Raw genomic sequence first — 18147 nt, forward strand, 5'->3', positions numbered from 1 at the left:
AATATAGCCTTATATAAAATGCATGCTATTAGGACTAATGTGCCACGTTGCTTTTAAATATTTGGGAACTCATACTTCAGTTAATGCATCATAACGAACCTTTATGATCCATGCATTCTCAGCTGCTCAATAATGAATGAATTGAGTGTATTAGAAACATACTATGTGCTAAGCAATGGGGCCAGTGCACATTTGAACTAACACTGAACAAAAGGCAGAGGAAGGAGAGGAAGTAACACTTTTCTCAGTCAGTTTGCTTTCTAAGTAGTATCTCTGGAGAAAGAGTAACTACAGATAATTCTTGCTTTACAAAAAAGAGCCTGTCTGCAGACCTTGGATTTGCTTGAGGATGTGGGAAGGGAGGCAGGGAGGGAGGAAGGGGGCCTACACCTGTGGAGTAGGAGGAAACACATGTTGGGCCAGGTCAGTCAGACATGGACACAGACAGGGAGTGGAGACAAGTAGGAACAAGAACTCGGACAGAGAGCAGATATGCAGGAGTGGACATGTGGGCAGGTGGGCAAGGGGTGCTGGAGATCTCAATCTAAATCCTCAATTGTACGCTAAATCTCTTTGAGCAGTTTTGCTTTTACTTGAAGGGTTTTCTTTAATTTTTAATTAAAAATTTTTTTTTTGGTGGGCTGAAAGTGTGTGTGGGGGGCAAGGAAAACCAAAAGGAGGGACAGAAGCACAGACACATATCACACTAGCATACCATACTGTAAAGTTCACACAGATGTTTTTCTGGAATACCAATTTATTTTAGAATTCTTTACTTAAAGTCAAATTTGTGTAATGTGAATTTAATTTATTTAAAGTGAGAACTGTCTGTGCTAACGATAAAGAAAATTCACATCTATTCAATTTTTTTAGGTTATAAAATACTTTCTTCACTATAAACATGTTATTTAATGCAATGTAATATCTATTTTATAGACGGGAAAACTGAAGATAGGATATTTGCTTAGGGTCAGAGAGTTTCACATCAGAAGCAGGGTTTGACCCTAGATGCTGTCCATTGCTCTACCCACTAAATCACATTTTCTCTTCTAGCAAGATTTTGCAAAAGGAATATCCTTTATCAGATTCTATGTCCTCCTGATTTTTGACTTAGAAAAATATTATTGTCATCCTCCATTCCTACTTCCTAATCTGAGTCCAAGCTATTTCTTTTGGTCTCTGGAAGAATACTTTCCTTTCCTGCCTGGGTATAATAGGTCCATTCCTTTGGATCCTAGTTGAAACCCCTTTCCTATTCACCGCTTGCTGTAGGGCCCTGCTTGTAGGGTCTTGCCAGACCCTCTACTCTAGATGACTGAAGAGCAATTTGTCTTTCATTGCCTTATATGGTAGGAAGCATTTTTTCTCAATCTCTTCTTCCCTCCCACATTAGCCCAGAATAGCTCTGAGTTGTGTTTATTTTAGGCTACTTTTTAGGAGATACATATAGATATACATTTAAATAGATATATTTAAATATTTATATATAGGTCAATTGCAATCTCTTCTCCACCCTCAATTGCTATTGCCTTTCATTAAAATGTTTTTAAATCTCCACATTCACAATTTAACAGGAAATCTATTTGGATCATCCTTTAATTTCTAATAACTTTTGGGAGAGGAGGATGTTTTGCTATAATAACACATTGTTTTGGTTGTGAAATTGAAACCCCTTTAATCTTATATGTTGAGACACACTAGCTGGACAAATTTCCAGGGGAAACAGTTTAGCAGAGTAGAAAGAGGACTAGTTTTGGAATAAGGGAATCCTAGTTTAAATACCAGCTCTGACAGAGGCTTAACAAGTTAACTTCTCTGGGCCTCTCCTTCCTCATCTGTAAAATGTAAATTTTGGGTCAAATGGTCTGTAACATTTTTTCTATTTTTAAACCTTATGATGCTGAATTTCAGATAACCTTAGTAGTAGGTAGATTTTTGGTAAAATTGGAAAGTTTAGTAAGACTGAATAAACTTTATTGGAGTATGGTTATAGTAGCTTAGAGGCACAGTAGGTAAATAATAAATGCTTGTTGATTTGCTCTTTATATTCAATTCAATTTAGAAAACATTCAATTATTGCAAGCTATGTGCAGGACATTATCCTGGATTCTGGGGATACAAAGATGGAAAAAAATGCTTATTGTCTTTAACTTAAGGAATTTATAAACTAATAATATGTAAAAAATTAAGCATGATATGAAATTAAATATGATGAAGGAAAAGTCAGATTTGATCATAAATGTGAAGAGGGAAACTTCTGACAGGAGATCTGTTTTACCAGAGGTTGTCAGCAAATTATATGACAAACGCTATCCAACTTTTTTTATGGACCAGTTGAAGCAAAGTAAAGTAGATAATAGATTTTAAGTGGATATGAAACTACTTAAATGATACCAGACCCAAAGAGTACACATTATGGAGTAGTACTAACTTGGAAGGAGGTCTGTAGTTGAATATTCCAATCAATCAAAAACTATTTATAAAGTGCTTACTATTTATGTGTGAACTATTGAGCTAAATGTTAGGAATAAAAATAAAAAGTAAAAACAATCTCTGTCCTTAAGTTGTAGAAGTACAACAGGTTTGTACCTACTTATTGACAAAATACCTTCAAAGGAGGTACAAGGTAACTTGGGAGGGGAAGATCCTTCCATCTGAGAAGGGGTAGGAGTAAGAAAGGCTTCCTGAAAAAGATAGTACTTAAGTTAAGTCTTGAAGGAAGTTAAATATTCTAAAATACAGAAGTAAAGATGGAAAACATTTGCAGGTGCAGGAGACAGCCAGTGCAAAGGGATGGAAACAGGAGACAGAATGTTATATGGGAGGAGAAGAAAGACAATTGGGATACATAGGAAAGCATGAGGCTTGGGAGAATAATATAGAATAAGTTTAGAAATATAGTCTGAGACCAAATTGTGAAGGGATTAAAGGCCCTTTAGCTTCTTGATAGGACATACCAATAATCCTAGCTTTTAGGAAGGTTAAGGCTGGTGGATTTATTTAATTCCTTGCTGTAAAGTGGGCTAAGCTAGCACTTCTTAACTTTTCCCACTTCTCTCACCTTTTGGACTGAGAAATTTTTAATGCAACCTTGGATATATAGGTATATAAAATAGATATACAAATCAAATATTTACGCATAATAAATCATACAGAAAACAATTCTTTGGTTTACCTATAATATTACCATGTATTAAAGAAGGAGGTGTTTGTTTATTTTTACATAAATTTTTGCAGCCTATTTGATACTGTAAGACATAAAGCATTCAGAAATCTTTTATTGTTGCCAAATTTTTCACAACCCCCAAATTCTGTTATGCAACTCTATATGGGGTCACAACCCACAGTTTAAGAAGCTTTAGGTTAAGCCAAATGGAAATTTATACTAAATCTGGCATTACTATAATAAATCCCTGAGATTGAGAGACATGAATGTGCCCAGATTGGAAAAAAGATCAGAGCAAAACCTATCAATTTCAAATCTGTGAGAAACCCCTGTGAACTTCTAGCCTGAGAAATATAGGGAGACCCAGTTTTTTTTTTTTAAAAAAGCTTTATAAGGAAACTGAGGCAGCTAGTAATTAAATGATTTACCAAGATCATTTTAGTTAAGTACTTGAGGCTGGATTTGAACTTGAGTCTTTAGTAGACTGTAAGTTCAATGTGAGTAATCAGTGTGATATGGCAATAATAAATCTAATATGATTTTAGGCTTCATTAAGAGAAGTATAGTATATACAACAAGGGAAGTGATAGTCTCACTGTTTTCTGCTGGGTCAGTTCACTCCTTCAATTAGAGTATGTGGACTAGTTCTAGAAATTACATTTCCGGAAGGACATTAAGGAAATGGTATGTATCCAAAAGAGGGCAGCCAAGAGAATGAATGAACTCAAGACTTTGAAGGACTTGGTTGAATGATAATGAGTCTGTTTAGCTTGAAAAGAAAAGACTTAACAATGAACTGTGATTAATGTTGTTTTGTGTAAGAGAAATTAGACTTGGTCAGGTTAGGCCCATAGGGAAAAACTAAGGATGATGGGAGAATTTGCAGAAAGGTTAATTTTGGCTTGAGAGAAGGAAAAAAAAAATGTAACAGCTGTACCAAATTGGAATCAGTTCTTCTAAGTGGTAATGGATTTCTTATTTTGGGGGAACTTCAAGGGGAGACCAGATACTATTTATTAGTGATATTATAGAGGGGATTCCAGTTTTGGAATAATCCAGACTAGCAATGCCAAACTCATATAGGAAGAAGGACCATTATGCTACACATAAAGATCCCTATGGACTACATATTAACTTGGAAAGCTAAATGTTTATATATTTTTAAAAACTTTATGAATATATCATTAAACTAAGGATAGCTAGCCTAAAATCTTGAATTCAAATTTGACAAGTCAATTTACCCTGTTTGTCTCAGTTGCCTCATCTATAAAGTGATCTGGGGAAGAAAAATGGCAAACTACTTAAATATCATTGCCAAGAAAAATCTAACTGGGATCATGAAGAGTTGGACATCATAGGAACTGCATTTTAATTTAGTTGAATATTTGGGAGGATTGTGGACCATGAGTTTGGTCTAGAGTTGGTATAGAGCTGACATCTTTTGATGTTAAATTCTGAGATCCAGTGATGTTCAGTTGTAGGGATTAGGGAAGCCTTCATGGAGGAGATAGCTCCTGATTCAAAAGGAATATGATATGAACAAAGATAATATTGAGGGAGGACATAGCAGGAAGTTTCCTGTCTCCATGTCTTTGCAAAAACAGTCTCCTATATGTGGAATGCATTTCCTCCATTTTTCCGCCTCTAAGAAATCCTTTAAGGATCAGCTAAAATGCCACCTTCTACTAGATGCCTTTCCTAATGCCCCCAGATGTTAGAACTCCTCTTTGAAATTTGGTTGCATTTATTTTGTACGTCTTATATTTTCTTCTCTGTATATTTTTCCCTTTCTTTTCAATTCCCCCTTCTTTCTTCTCCCCAGAGTCCTTTGAAGTAGGGTCTGTTTCCATTTTGTTTGTGCTTCACCAGGGCCTAGAACAGTACTCAGTACATCACAGGTAATAATACTAGTTTGTTGAATTGAATCACTATCATTATTCTTATCATTTCTCAGAAGTTGGTAATCCAGGTTAGAATCTAAAAAATTCAACTGTTAGTTAAAATATATTTGCATCTAGGAAAAACTTGCTGTCAAGTGGGTTAAGAAGGAGGCAAACAGAGTCAGCAAGGTGCCACAGTAGATAGAGCAGTTATTAAGTGGCAATAACTTTTTGGCTCTGGGCAAGTCACTTAAACAAATTGTCTCTGAAAGGAAGGGGAAAAGGAAAAAGAGAGGGAGAGAAAGAAAGGAAGGAAGGAAAAAAGAAAAAAGAAAGAAAAGAAAGGAAGAAAGAGAGAGACATAAAGCGAGAGAGACAAAGAGAGAAACAGATAGAGACACAGAGATAGGCAAAGGCAGAGAGAGACAGAGAGAGGAGAGAGAGAGAGAGAGAGAGCCAGAGCCAGAAAAAGAAAGAGAGAGAGAGAGAGAGAGAGAGAGAGAGAGAGAGAGAGAGAGAGAGACAGAGAGAGAGAGAGAGACACTTGCATGTCATGGTTTCACCTCCCTGATGATTTCCCTCTGCTTTGAGAACAAAGGACAAACAATAAGACCGTTCAGATGAAAAGCCCAGTAGGAGTCCTGGTTGATAGTGAGTTTGGTTCTGCTATTTGAATACTCTTACCTAACAGAATCATGATAATCCTTGACGTTTAAGAATTCCCCAGATGAGAAAACAGGATGTTTCCAAATCCTCTCTGCTTCAGACATGCTATCTTCTAGGCGTTTGAAGTCTGCATTGCAGCCAGGCAGGGTCTCTCTTTTATCTTCCAAGTTTGCAGCCAACCTAATTAACCCTTGTACAGCCTCAGAGAGGGAAGAAATCTCATTGTCCCATTGATCAAAGCACAAGGGACACCGAAGACAGGTGGGAAATTCCTGGAAATGACCCCGGGCACAACGATCACAGAAGTGGCCCATGACACCTGCTCGGCACAGGCAGGAACCAGTTTCCTGGTCACAGATGGCTGTTTGTGTTCCTTCCTTATTACACTTACATTCTAGAGGGGAGAGGGAGAGAGGGATGAAACAGAAAAGGACACTTTTTCTTAGCTTGGGAGAAACCTGAAAATAAAGTGATTCTTTGCCCAGGTTCCCGGCCCAACCTTCTTTAGCCCAACCCTCTTTACCCTTTTTAGTCCTTCATCCTTCCCTCCCATCATAATCCTGCCTACAATTGTCCAATAAATATTTTAAATAAGTTTAAACTTATTGGATAGTGCAATGGCTTTTAGTATACAACATTTGTCTTAAAATAAATTAAAAGGAAAAAAAAGTAAATGGATCAAAATAAATGCAAGTTGGCTAATGTTTTAGATCTTGAAAAGATGAGATTACTTTGACAAGTTCTCAAGGGAGTGACTATGTCCTCTTAGCCCATCCAGAATTGGTCAGGAGGGCCAAGCCTGTGATTTCTATTTGGTTCTTTGCTTTTCTATTTGGTTTCTTGCTTGACTCCCAAAGATTTGATTAAACTGCTTAGCTGCTTTTGCCCTATGGCTTGTGTTGGTACCTGTGATCTCACCAAGGTAACTTGTTTTGGTTAAGTTCCATTCTTGATTGGACAGATTAGGTTGTTTAGGTCCCAAATATAAATACATAACATGTAATACATACATACTGAATAAATAAAAGAAGAAATGTGTGGTAAAATTAATTTTAAATAGCTTTCAAGAAAAGAAATAGACATATTCACTTTTTAAATATGTGTACCTGTATGCATAAGAGGTAGCATAGCCCAAGGGATGGAACACTAGGCCTGGAGTTAAGACTAACTTCAGAGTTCAAATTTAACCCCAAATACTTATTGGCTATATAAACTTGGGAAAGTCTCTGACTTCTGTCTGCCTCAGTTTCCTCAATTATAAAATGGAAATAATAACAACATTTAAATAGGGTTGTTGCTATGAAGGTCAAATGAGATATTTATAAAGTACTTAACATGGTACCTAGAATATAGTCAGTGTTTAATAAATATTCATTCCCTTTTCTCCCTCTTAAAATTAAGGAAATTTTGTGTTGCAGGCCTGCTTCTAGCTTACATTTCTTCTGTGACAGTAAGTCACTTAGTCTCTCAGTTCTCCAGGCAACTTTAAGACCTGTAAGTTGTTAAACATTTGCGGATATGAGAAGAGTTTCCTCACTGGGAATTTCTTATATCAATGAAATCACTGGTCTAGCACCCCTCCCTCTTTATAATTTTTGTTGCTCAATAATATATATATATATGTATATATATGTACACATATATTTGTATACACAAACATACACACACACAACTTGTGTGTAGCTAGATAGGACATTTTTTTCCTTCTTTAAATCTCAATACTTTCTAAATGGGTTAGAAAGTGGGGAGTAGGGAAAACAACAAGCAGATATCCAGGTACTAATAGCTCTCCTTATCTGCTTCTCTAGTATGCATGTATGTATATATACATATTTTATTTAAGATGGCTGAGACTAGTACCAGGTTCTAAGCAAGTTTTTTTTTTTTTTTTTTTTTACTCTGTGAGACACTATATCTAATGGATCTAATCTTACTTTTTTAAATAATAACACATGCATAATTTATAATATTCATCCTTGCAAAATTCTCTGTTCTAATTTTTTTTCTCCATCTCTTCCCCCCACCCCTTCCCCAGATGAAAAGTAGTACAATATATGTTAAACATGTACAGTTCTTCTATACACATTTCCACAATTATGCTGCAAACACACAAAAAAATCAGTAGATCTAATCTCATTTCTTACAAACACCTGCAGTTGATCTTATACTTTATATTTTCTTGTATTCCTTTGTTTGGGACATAGGAATACTGTGAGACAGCTTTGGGAGTCACATAGGAAGAATGACCTTTCCTAGGTAGTCTGGGCAGTGATTCCAACCTCCCTCCCCACTAATTTTTCACCTTATTGTCAAGGATTTTTCTCTAACTTAGAAAAGTTTTGTGAACTATTTGTGTTTGAGAACTATACTTCCAAAGTCAGAATAACTATGATCTTGGATCTTTAAATCATCAGAGTACGAACTTATGCACTGTCAATTAACATTTATTAAGTTCCTACCATATACTAGGCACTGTGCTAAGAGCTGAGGATACAAAAGAGGCAAAAGACAGTCGCCGTTCTCAGTGAATTTACAATTTGATGGGGGACACAACATGCAAAGAAACATATACAAAGCAAGCTATATTCAAGAAAAATAAGAAATAGTTAATAGAGGGAAAGCACTAGAATTAAGAAGGGTTGGGGAAGACTTCCTGTAGAATCCTCTACTTATTAAATTGGTACTAAATATCTATTATTTCACTCCTTATAGCAAGTTAGTAAAATAAATGCTATAGATACCACCCTCATTTTATAGATGAGGAAACAGGGTGAGAGGGCTTAAATAAATTGCCTAGTTACTCATCTCCTAGGTTATAAGGCAGGATGCCAACTCAGGCCTTTATAACTCCAATTCCAATTTTAGCTACTAAACTGTGTACACTGCCACTCTCTCCTCAGGGTTACACTAAGGACTGAGAAGGAATAAACTGACATAACTGAATTTTGGAGTAAAAATAATGGCAAATGCTAATGAGGACTGATGAACTAATTAGGCTCCTCAAACAGATGCCATCTGTCCAATGCTTTCTGTTCTGATCCACAGAACTCCTCAGGACCCCTTAGGGCTCAGCATTATGTCAGTTTTACTAGCTTGTGGCAAGTTCTGTTTTCTTACAATGACACTCATCCTTAGCAGCTCCATTCATGATGAAGCCCATTTTGTCAATTGAGTCTCTATTAGTTGCATCTTTAACCACAATTATTCTCCTGTTGCTAAGAGCCAGCATTTTTCAATTTCTCCTCGATTGCCTCAGTATAAGAGATGAAAATCATTTTATGAGTACAATGAAAGTCTCTTGTCATTGAAATGCAAGAGTTGACACACCCTAAGAGACACCATAAACCAGATTTTCCAGATGTCCTAACATTTCCTGAGTTTAAAATGAGCACTTCCATTTAAAACCAAGGGAGTTGTCTTCACACTGGGAGAATTATTGAGAACCCAAAGCTGTAAATAGAGTGCAACTGGGAAACATTTGAGTTAATAGCTCATTGGAAGCCAACATGAAAACATTCTCATGATACGGAGATCCCTTGACTGCCAAATGAAACATGTCATTGATAGCTTTATCAAGTGTTTCATTCTTTACCTTCTTTAGATTCTGGGTTAGCTTGATTTGGGAGTTGACTAAGAAATCTATTTCCTGGACTGGAGTCAGAATAGAAGAATGACAGACAGGTTATGGACATAGAGTTTTGGGAGATTTTCTACTCTGCTGATGACCCTTGACTCTTTCAGAGAACTCCTTTCTCCCCAACTCACAATGATGTTAAGATTCATTCTCAGTGCATCCTTAAAACAACAGAAAATCAATGCAAAGGTATATTTGCATTGCTCTTAAGGGTCTGATCCATTATGGTCAACCCATCTCCTTTGAGAATTCACTTATTTTTAAGGTTACAAAAAGAATTAATAGTGTCAATTAAGTCCACACTGTTAAAAACCATTCATCAAATTTTCATATAAAATAGGATATCATTTGAATGGACATGTTCATCAGGGCAAAATTATAGAGAATAAAGATTTTTTTAAAACAAAAAATAACTAAGCACAAAGCTTTTAGAGTAATTGCTAATACTTACCAATGCATTGCACCTGGGGATCTCCATAGTAATTTTCCTCACATTTGTTGCAGTGTTTTCCACCATAGCCCAATTTACAAGGGCATTGGCCTGTAAACTGTAAAAACAGTCATGGGTGAGGAACTGATGAATGTTATAATCCCTGAAGAACTTCATTCTAACAGAAACCATTTATTCTCTCTCCTGTGATTTAGCCTATACAGCTGTGTAAAGACAGGGGAGGGGTGGTTCCCATGGCTAGAGTGAGCAATGGAAAAGAGACAAGGAGAGGAGGATGGGGCGGACGTGCTCTGGCTTCCCCATTTCTGATATACCGTCTGCTCCCAGCTGCTCAGGGACAGGTGGTTCCCAACTGAGAGACATACACAGATGCAAATGAAAACAAAACAGATTAAGGGAAGTGGGCCAGATTCTTTTCTTATATAATTATGGGAGTTTCCCGATAAGGATAACAGAGTCCAAGGATCTGGTGGAACACTCAATGTCTCATTTGGTAGAAGATTTTATACACTCAATTTGCAGTTTCTAGAAATTGGCTTGGGAATATTTTACTTAAAATGCAACAGTTTTATATTTGCTACAAGGGTTTTGCTTTGCCTTATCTTTTTTTTTTTTTTAATAGGGGAGGTGGGGGAGAAAGAAATAGATGTTTTTAAATTTAAAAATAAATAAATACATAAATTTAAATGCAGCAGTTTTGCTTGCAATTTCACGCAAGATAAAGATAATATATGGGGTTAGAAATAAACTTTCATGTCACCACACAAATAGAATTCTGCTCCTTGTTTCTGAATGTAGTAGAGGGAAATAAAATTTTTTCTCTCTCTCCCTTCTCCTCTCTCTCTCCCCCTCTCCCTTCCTTTCTTTTTCCCTTTTTTCCCCTCTTTTCCTCCCTTCTCCCCATTTCTTTCTCACAGACACACACACACACACACACACACACACATACACACACACACACAGCTGCCCTATATTGAGTGTATGTATGTAATTGGACAAATGGTTGATAGATTGCCTATGAAGAGAGAGGGAGGGAACAGACAGGGAGACTCCATCACACTATTCAAAGATAGGTAACATGTATAAATATATTTTTAAAATGAGGTAAATCTTGAGAGCCTACAATATAGCCATTGTCAACATAAATTGATAGTCATTTTTTAAAGACTTGTTCCAAGGAGTGGGAGTATAGATGGGATGTATAAAATTCTTATCTAAAGTATGTGAAAGGAGTTTTTAGAATGGGGCCTTGTAACTGAAAAACACATGAGGGTGTTTAAAAAGCCAGGCAGACAAGCAAGAGCAGAGAAAAAAGCACAGGACGCTCACATCCTAAAGTAGGAAATGTCTATGATGTATTGTTTCCTAACACTGAAATAAAAGCATAGTTAATTTTTCATAAGATCAAAGATGGAACTGGAAAACCCTTGAGAATCACTTAGTCACAGGGTTATAGCTAAAGAGCTGGAAGATTTAGACCCTGTCATCTAGTCCACCTCCATCATTTTTACAGATGTGGAAACTAAGATCTAGAAATTAAGTGGTATATCTAAGATTATGCAGAGAAGTGACAGAATCAGAATTTGAACCTCGATCTGAGATTCAAATGTAAAATTAGTACAATACTCCGATTCTGAGGATGAGGAAGACAAATCCTAGATTTTAAAAGTTGCATAGGTGATGATTGAGGCATAAGCCAAACTTCTAACTCCAATTCCAATTATTTTCCTTTACTGCTTTCCCTTGGTAGCCAATTGCCCCCATTTTATAAATAAGACAATAAATAATCAATTCTATCTCTATCTTTTTTCTGGATATAGTTAAGGTCTCCCATTTCATCCAGGGCTGTCTCCAGTCATCCTGATCTCTATCAGTCCACTGGACCCAGATGGCTCTGGAGGAGAAAGAAAGTGACTTTGCACAGCCCTTCCTCATTTAAATCCAATCCACTTAAATATCACGAATCATGGTCTTCTTCAAGAACAAAGCACAGACAACAACCTATGTGTGACCTAACAAAAATAATAAACTGCTATCTACCTTTTCTTTCATTTTTTGGTACTATTTTCCTGTATGGATGTCAATTCTAGTTTATAAAATTAGGAAATCACAAAATCTTAGCATTACAAAGTACCTTTCAGGATCTTAACTAACTCAACCTTCTAATCAATGGAAGATCTCTTGCATGATACTATGAAAAATGATCACCTATCCTTTGCTTAAATATTTTTAGTGACAGGTTTCAATCTATTACTGGTTGGTTCCTTAAGTTTCTTATTTTGTTGAACTCAAATCTCTGTTTAACTTCAATTCATTAGTATTCATCCTGTCAGTGCAACCCAATGTCTTCATCACCATCCACTTTTTGGTCATTCAAATATTTGAAGACAACTAGTATAATTTTCGTTAGTCTTCCCTTTTTCAAATATTCCTAATAAATATTCCTAATTTCTTCATCTGACTTGTTTTCGTGTGGATGAACCTTACTTTGTCAATAGAACCTTTAAAATATTGTTTTTTCTCAGAAATTAACACAAGATTACATATATGTGTTAACCAGGGAAATAAATATACAATGTGATGATTACATTCATAATCTGGATACTATACTTCTGTTAATTTAGCCTAAGAGTGCATTAGCTTGTCAGCAATTGTCTTACACTCTTGGTTCATATTAAGCTTGAAATAACTTAAAACTCTTGTATATTTTTCATAAGTTGCTGCCAAACCACATTTTTCTTATTATTGTCCAAGTGACTTTTTTTTTAAACCAAATACAGAATTTCACATTTATTCCTGCTAAAGTTCACTTTGCTGTTTTAGGCTTCCTATGACAGCTTGTCAAGATCACCTTGAACAAAAGTTCTGCCATCTATCCTATGATCTATCCCTGTTTCTGTGTCATTTACAAATTTGACCAGCATATCTTTCCTGTTTTTACAGAATTTGTTGATAAAACTATTGAGGATGGTTCATTTATATTCAAAATCCTGAGCATACAACTTGAGAATTTTTTCCTAGGCTGAGCTTGGAAACATTAACCAACATTTTTTGATTATGGCTATTTAAACGGTTTTGAATCTAGCTATCAATCCTATAAATCTTTCCACATCACTCCTTTTCATTCTAAGGACATTTATTCTTTAAATGTGGAGGGCAGAAAATCTTTGGCAGCAATATAAAGATCAGGATGCCAAGCTAAATTTTGCAAAAAAATTGCAAAAGAAAACTCCCCTCAAAAACCCTTGCTATGTACCACCAGGATCTTCCCTTGATGGATTCCAATGGAATCCATGGAATCTCATGGAATTTCAGGGATGTATTGTCAACAGCATGCCAGTTTCTTCCAGTTTTTAGCACACAGGAGTCAAGTGTTTACACTAATATCAGGGTCAAATTTCCAACTATTCTGATTGTCAGTGCTATTTATTCCTATAGTACTTTTCCAGTCAGATATTTAATAGTTTGCTTGAAAATCAGCCATTTTATGCTGTAGCTCAGGTAACCTATAACTTGATCTAAAACCTTAATGATTAAATTACATAGGGTTTAATAATTCCAGTTTTATCTCGATTCTTCTTAAACTCAGATCTTTAAGGATTATAACCTTTTTTTAATCCCCTGATATTTCTAAGTGTTTCCATTGGATTTCACTACTGTATTTTTTCTTTTCAGTAACTGCCCAAGAGACATTTCTTTAATCAAAAACCAAAACATATTATTTATAAACACTAAATTGTTTTGTTTTGTTTTGTTTTTTTACAAAAAAATTATGCCAGTCGTGTTCTTTTTTCCTTTCTTTCAGAAAAAAGTTCTGTTATGGGCCAGAACTCTGAACTTGAAATAAGGAGCTAAGTCAGTGGAATTGATAGAGACAATGGTTCAATACCCTTGAATAAGCAGTGAAAATCATTTATATACTTTAGTATAATTGAATATGCAATGAAATAATGCAACTTTTTTGAACAATCACTGGCCTATATTTCTCAGTGATGGTTGAGGGCAAACAATTAATTCTTCAATGGTTCAAGGGTTCTTTCACTCCTGTAGCTAGGTATTCCCCCTTCTGACATTTTAATCCCTCTACTGTGTGAGTGATGATATAATCATAGCTTTATAGCAGGAAGGAATATCAGAAGCTATCACATCCAACCCCATTATTTCATAGATGAGTAATTGTGGCCCAGAGAGATTAAACAATTTACCCAGAGTTACACAGCTAGTAAGTGAATGGGAAGGGGTTTGGATGGTTATTCCTGACTTTTAATCCATTTTACTTTTCATAACAATATGCCTTTCAGAGTCTTCTAGACCAAAGAATTCTGCCTCAATTTGGTAATAGACTTCTTTGAACTTAGGGAGTCAGTTTTCTGACAATATATAGTCTATCTTTGGACTTGTGTTTAAACTTTATAGTAAAAGATCCTGATTTTATTTTGTAAATAAGTACCGTTTGTCTAACAAACATTATGGAATGACATTATGGTGTAAATTAAAAAACCTTATAAATCTGATGTGTTAGTATGTAGGCAAAGGCCCCAAGTTCATTGCCTTATATTATCTATTCTACTTCAAAGTCCTCCTTTTATAATATTATCAGATAATGAAAGGAAAATAATTTTTGTTGTTACATTTCACGTTCACCTTCCAGAAGTGGGATCTAGACAAAACCATACACTTGGCAGATTTTGTTTCCCACAGCTTTTCCCCTGCCCATCTTTTTCCTCTTCTATCCTGGTTCCAGCATGAAGAAGACATTGCTCAAAGGTGATTATTAAGAGCAATACAGCAAAAAGCAATTAGGATGATTTGGAATAGATATTGCTCTTAAGGTGTTTCATCAATTAAAGTTAATATACCACATGCAAGTTTTTTTAAAAAAGGGATCTTACCTGGTCACAATGAGTACTGTGAGAATGTTGGGGGTCACATTCACAGATCTGACACCCTCTCCTAGGGACCAGATTCCAGTATCCTTCGGCACATTGGTCACAGGTCAAACCTATGACATTTGGCAAGCAAGGACAGGATCCTGTTGTTGGGTCACATAGGCATTCTGTATCACCTATTGCACATGCCGTATGATTTACCCCAGAAGGATTGCAAGTACATTCTGGGAAAATAAAGACAAGTATAACTTAATTAAAAGAAACTTGTAGTTATTGAAAATAAGAAATAATTGACTGGAATAGGGTAGTGCCCTTTCTCCAAAGAGCTCGAAGAAGAGCCATGCTTTCTTCAGGATGTGATTTCCCATAGTCTGAATATGTTCTAACTAGGACATTATAAGATACACCAAAAATCTCTTTCTATAGTTAGGAAGGAAGGTGCTCATTTTTGCCAAGTTTATTAACTTTTTAAGCCCACTGAATTCCATCTGATTGCTCTAAAATAGAGAGTTATTCATCTTAACTTTGGCATTCCTAAAGTTTCCATTCTTCCCCCCCAAGGATGAACAACTTATTGTTTTAGGCATAGGTCTTAGTCCAAGAAACTAGAAATTAAGTGGATGCCCATCAGCTAGGGAATAAGTGAATAAGTTATGGTATATGAATATCGTGGAATATTATTGTTCTCTTAGAAATGATCAGCAGGCTGATTTCAGAAAAGCCTGGAAAGACTTACATGAACAGATACTAAATATAGTAAGCAGAACCAAGAGAACATTGTACACAATAACAAGAAGATTATGTGATGATACACTGTGATAGATTTGATTCTTTTCAACAATGAAGTGATTCAAGACAATTCCAATTGACTTGTGATAAAAAGTGCCATCAGCATCCAGAGAAAGAACAATGGAACCTGAATGTGGATCAAAGGTATTTTCACCTTTTGTTGTTGTTGTTTGCTTGTTTTTTTCTCATGTTTTTTTCTCCTTTAGATATGATTTTTAATGTTCAGCATGACAAATATGGAAACATGTTTAGAAGAATTGCTCATGTTTTGCCTTTATGGGATTATTTGCTTTTTTGGGGATGGCGGGAGAAAAATTTGAAACACAAGGTTTTGCAAAGGTGAATGTTGAAAACTATCTTTGCACGTATTTGGAAAAATAAAATATTGCATAATTATTACAAACAAACAAAAGGAATAGGCCATAATCTTGCACTAAATCCATAGGGAAATTTTTATTAATGACAATATGTCATTTACCAAAGGTGAAAATCAGGAATACTTGCATAATGATATTTTACCTACTCTTTCTTTTTTTGATTAATTATTAAATTAAAATGTTAATTTAAATTAATGTTTCATGAATCTATAGTAATATTAATGCTATAAAAAGCTTCCAAAGAACATTGTTTATAGCTGGCTTTATAAAAGGCAAATAGGTAACATAGAGAATTGAATTGGTTGGTCTTGGAGACAGAAAGATCTAAGTTCAAATCCTTTGATTGTCACACTTTGCTATGTGACCCTAGGCATTTTAATTAACCTCAGTCAGGCTTAACTTCTCCATCTGAAAAATGGGGGTAATAATTGCACCTTCCTCATAGTTTGTTGGGAGGATCAAGTGAGGTTTCATTTGTGTATTGTAAATCTTAAAGCTCTACATACATGTTAATTATTCCTAACAAGTTCTAGTTAAAGAGAGTATCCGTGTGATGCCATGAGAATGACAGGTTATTATTTTGTGGCCATTCTGCACCATCAACTTACTTCTGCAGTTTTGTGTGAGTGCTGATCCAAAGTAACCTGGTTTACAGAACTGGCAGTTAGGCCCATGAGTATTATATAAACATTTAAGGCATTCTCCTGTTACCCTGCTGCAGGATGCTGGGTCTGCTCCATCTATATTGTTGTTGCAAACACATGGCAGGCAAAGGTCTCCTGATATTTTTGGATTTCCATAAAAACCACTTGAGCATTCATCACACTGAATACCTATGAAAGGAGAAGAGATTGAAAGGAAAGAGAATGGGGTGGTTAGAAGTATAGAAAATAACTTTAAAATTGAATAGGAAAGTGAAAAAGCTCCTTTAGGTATTACAAAAAAGGGTTTGCACATTAGAGTAAACAAGGAAAATGCTTCGATATGAAATATGAATCCTTCAGCATTTACTCTGTAGTCTCCAAACATAGTTGAGAACATATTAAAACACTTAATAGTTATTTAGAACAAAAATTCCTTAGAGGAAAATGCCTTCTCCAAGGTCTGTTTCCTGTGTCTTTGGGAATCCAAGGATAGAACTGAAGCATTAGCCAGGGAATGAGTTTGATAGCAGATGGAGAGATTGCTATCCAACAGCATTCCAGTAGAATATTTTAATGGAACTGTGATTTTATTGGCTTGGATACTCACTCTATTGACACAGATCACAGTACTTTGCTTCTCATGCTCTAATCCTTCTTCATGTTGGGCCCATTAAACTTCCATAGAACACAGAAGTGTCAAACTCATTCATGGAGCCAGGCACGTGCAGCCGACAAAACTCTCTTGGTGTGCCCAAAATCAGATTAAAATGTAATTCAACAAAATAAATAAAAGCACAATAAAACCTAGATAATGCAAATTTGTGGATTTCTAGTTAATATATGGCTCATGGGGATTATTTATTTTGCTTTGATACCACCTTTGCAGCATGATGGACATATTGTTGGACTTGGAGAGACAAAATGCGATAAATCATACCTCTGACACTTAATGAGCTCTGCAACTCTATGCAATTTATTTACACTTTTGAAGTCTCAAATTTTACAAATGAAAAAATACCCTTTCCTGATAATTTGCATATGAATGTGAAGCACAAGACACCATGATCTCAGAAAGAGTTAAATCAAACCCAACGAACAGTGGAAAGACTGTAGCAAGTGAAAGCAAGTTGTAGTTTGATGATATATATGTAAGTATCAGTGTAAAATACATTATTAAAAATTTGAGCAGAAAAGGAGATAGACTGGTCTTGTGGCAGGAATGGAAGAGCATTAGATGATGGGTGATCTGAAGAATACATTGATACTTCTCAGCTACTAAAAAGAATGATCATGAAATATTTATATTTTTCTAGATGCTATATGGGAAAACATGGATTAAAATCACAGAAGATAACAGACAGAGAAGGATTTCAATCTGCATTACTGAAAGAGGTATTTACACAAATGAAGTACAAAACCAAATGGATTTCATTTGACTCAAATACAGTTTAATCTTTTGGTGCATATTAACTACAGAGCTATTGCATGGGAGGAGAATGGATTTCCCTTAATTAATTTCTTGATAAACACAATTATTCAACTCAATAAAGCAGAAATTTGAAAAGTTTTCTCTTTATGTCACTTTATTTCATATTCTTCATCAAACATTTGTATAAGTCAAATAACTGATGAAATTGTGGTCTTGTGTCAG

At 35.4% G+C, this 18147-nt stretch overlaps 1 protein-coding gene across 3 annotated transcripts in view; it reads right to left on the reverse strand.

Moving 5' to 3' along the window:
* Positions 1–18147, reverse strand: part of LAMB4 (laminin subunit beta 4) — a 138224-nt gene that overhangs the window by 42175 nt on the left and 77902 nt on the right. For all 3 annotated transcript variants that reach the window (XM_023504778.2, XM_031938766.1, XM_031938767.1), the window contains 4 exons: positions 16461–16685; positions 14690–14910; positions 9798–9894; positions 5731–6106 (listed from right to left, as the gene is read on the reverse strand). In XM_023504778.2, the coding sequence (XP_023360546.1) occupies positions 5731–6106; positions 9798–9894; positions 14690–14910; positions 16461–16685 (919 nt within the window). The remainder of the gene's footprint in view (positions 1–5730; positions 6107–9797; positions 9895–14689; positions 14911–16460; positions 16686–18147) is intronic.

This window comes from Sarcophilus harrisii, chromosome 5 (genome assembly GCF_902635505.1).
Source record: "Sarcophilus harrisii chromosome 5, mSarHar1.11, whole genome shotgun sequence".
Taxonomy (NCBI): Eukaryota; Metazoa; Chordata; class Mammalia; order Dasyuromorphia; family Dasyuridae; genus Sarcophilus; species Sarcophilus harrisii.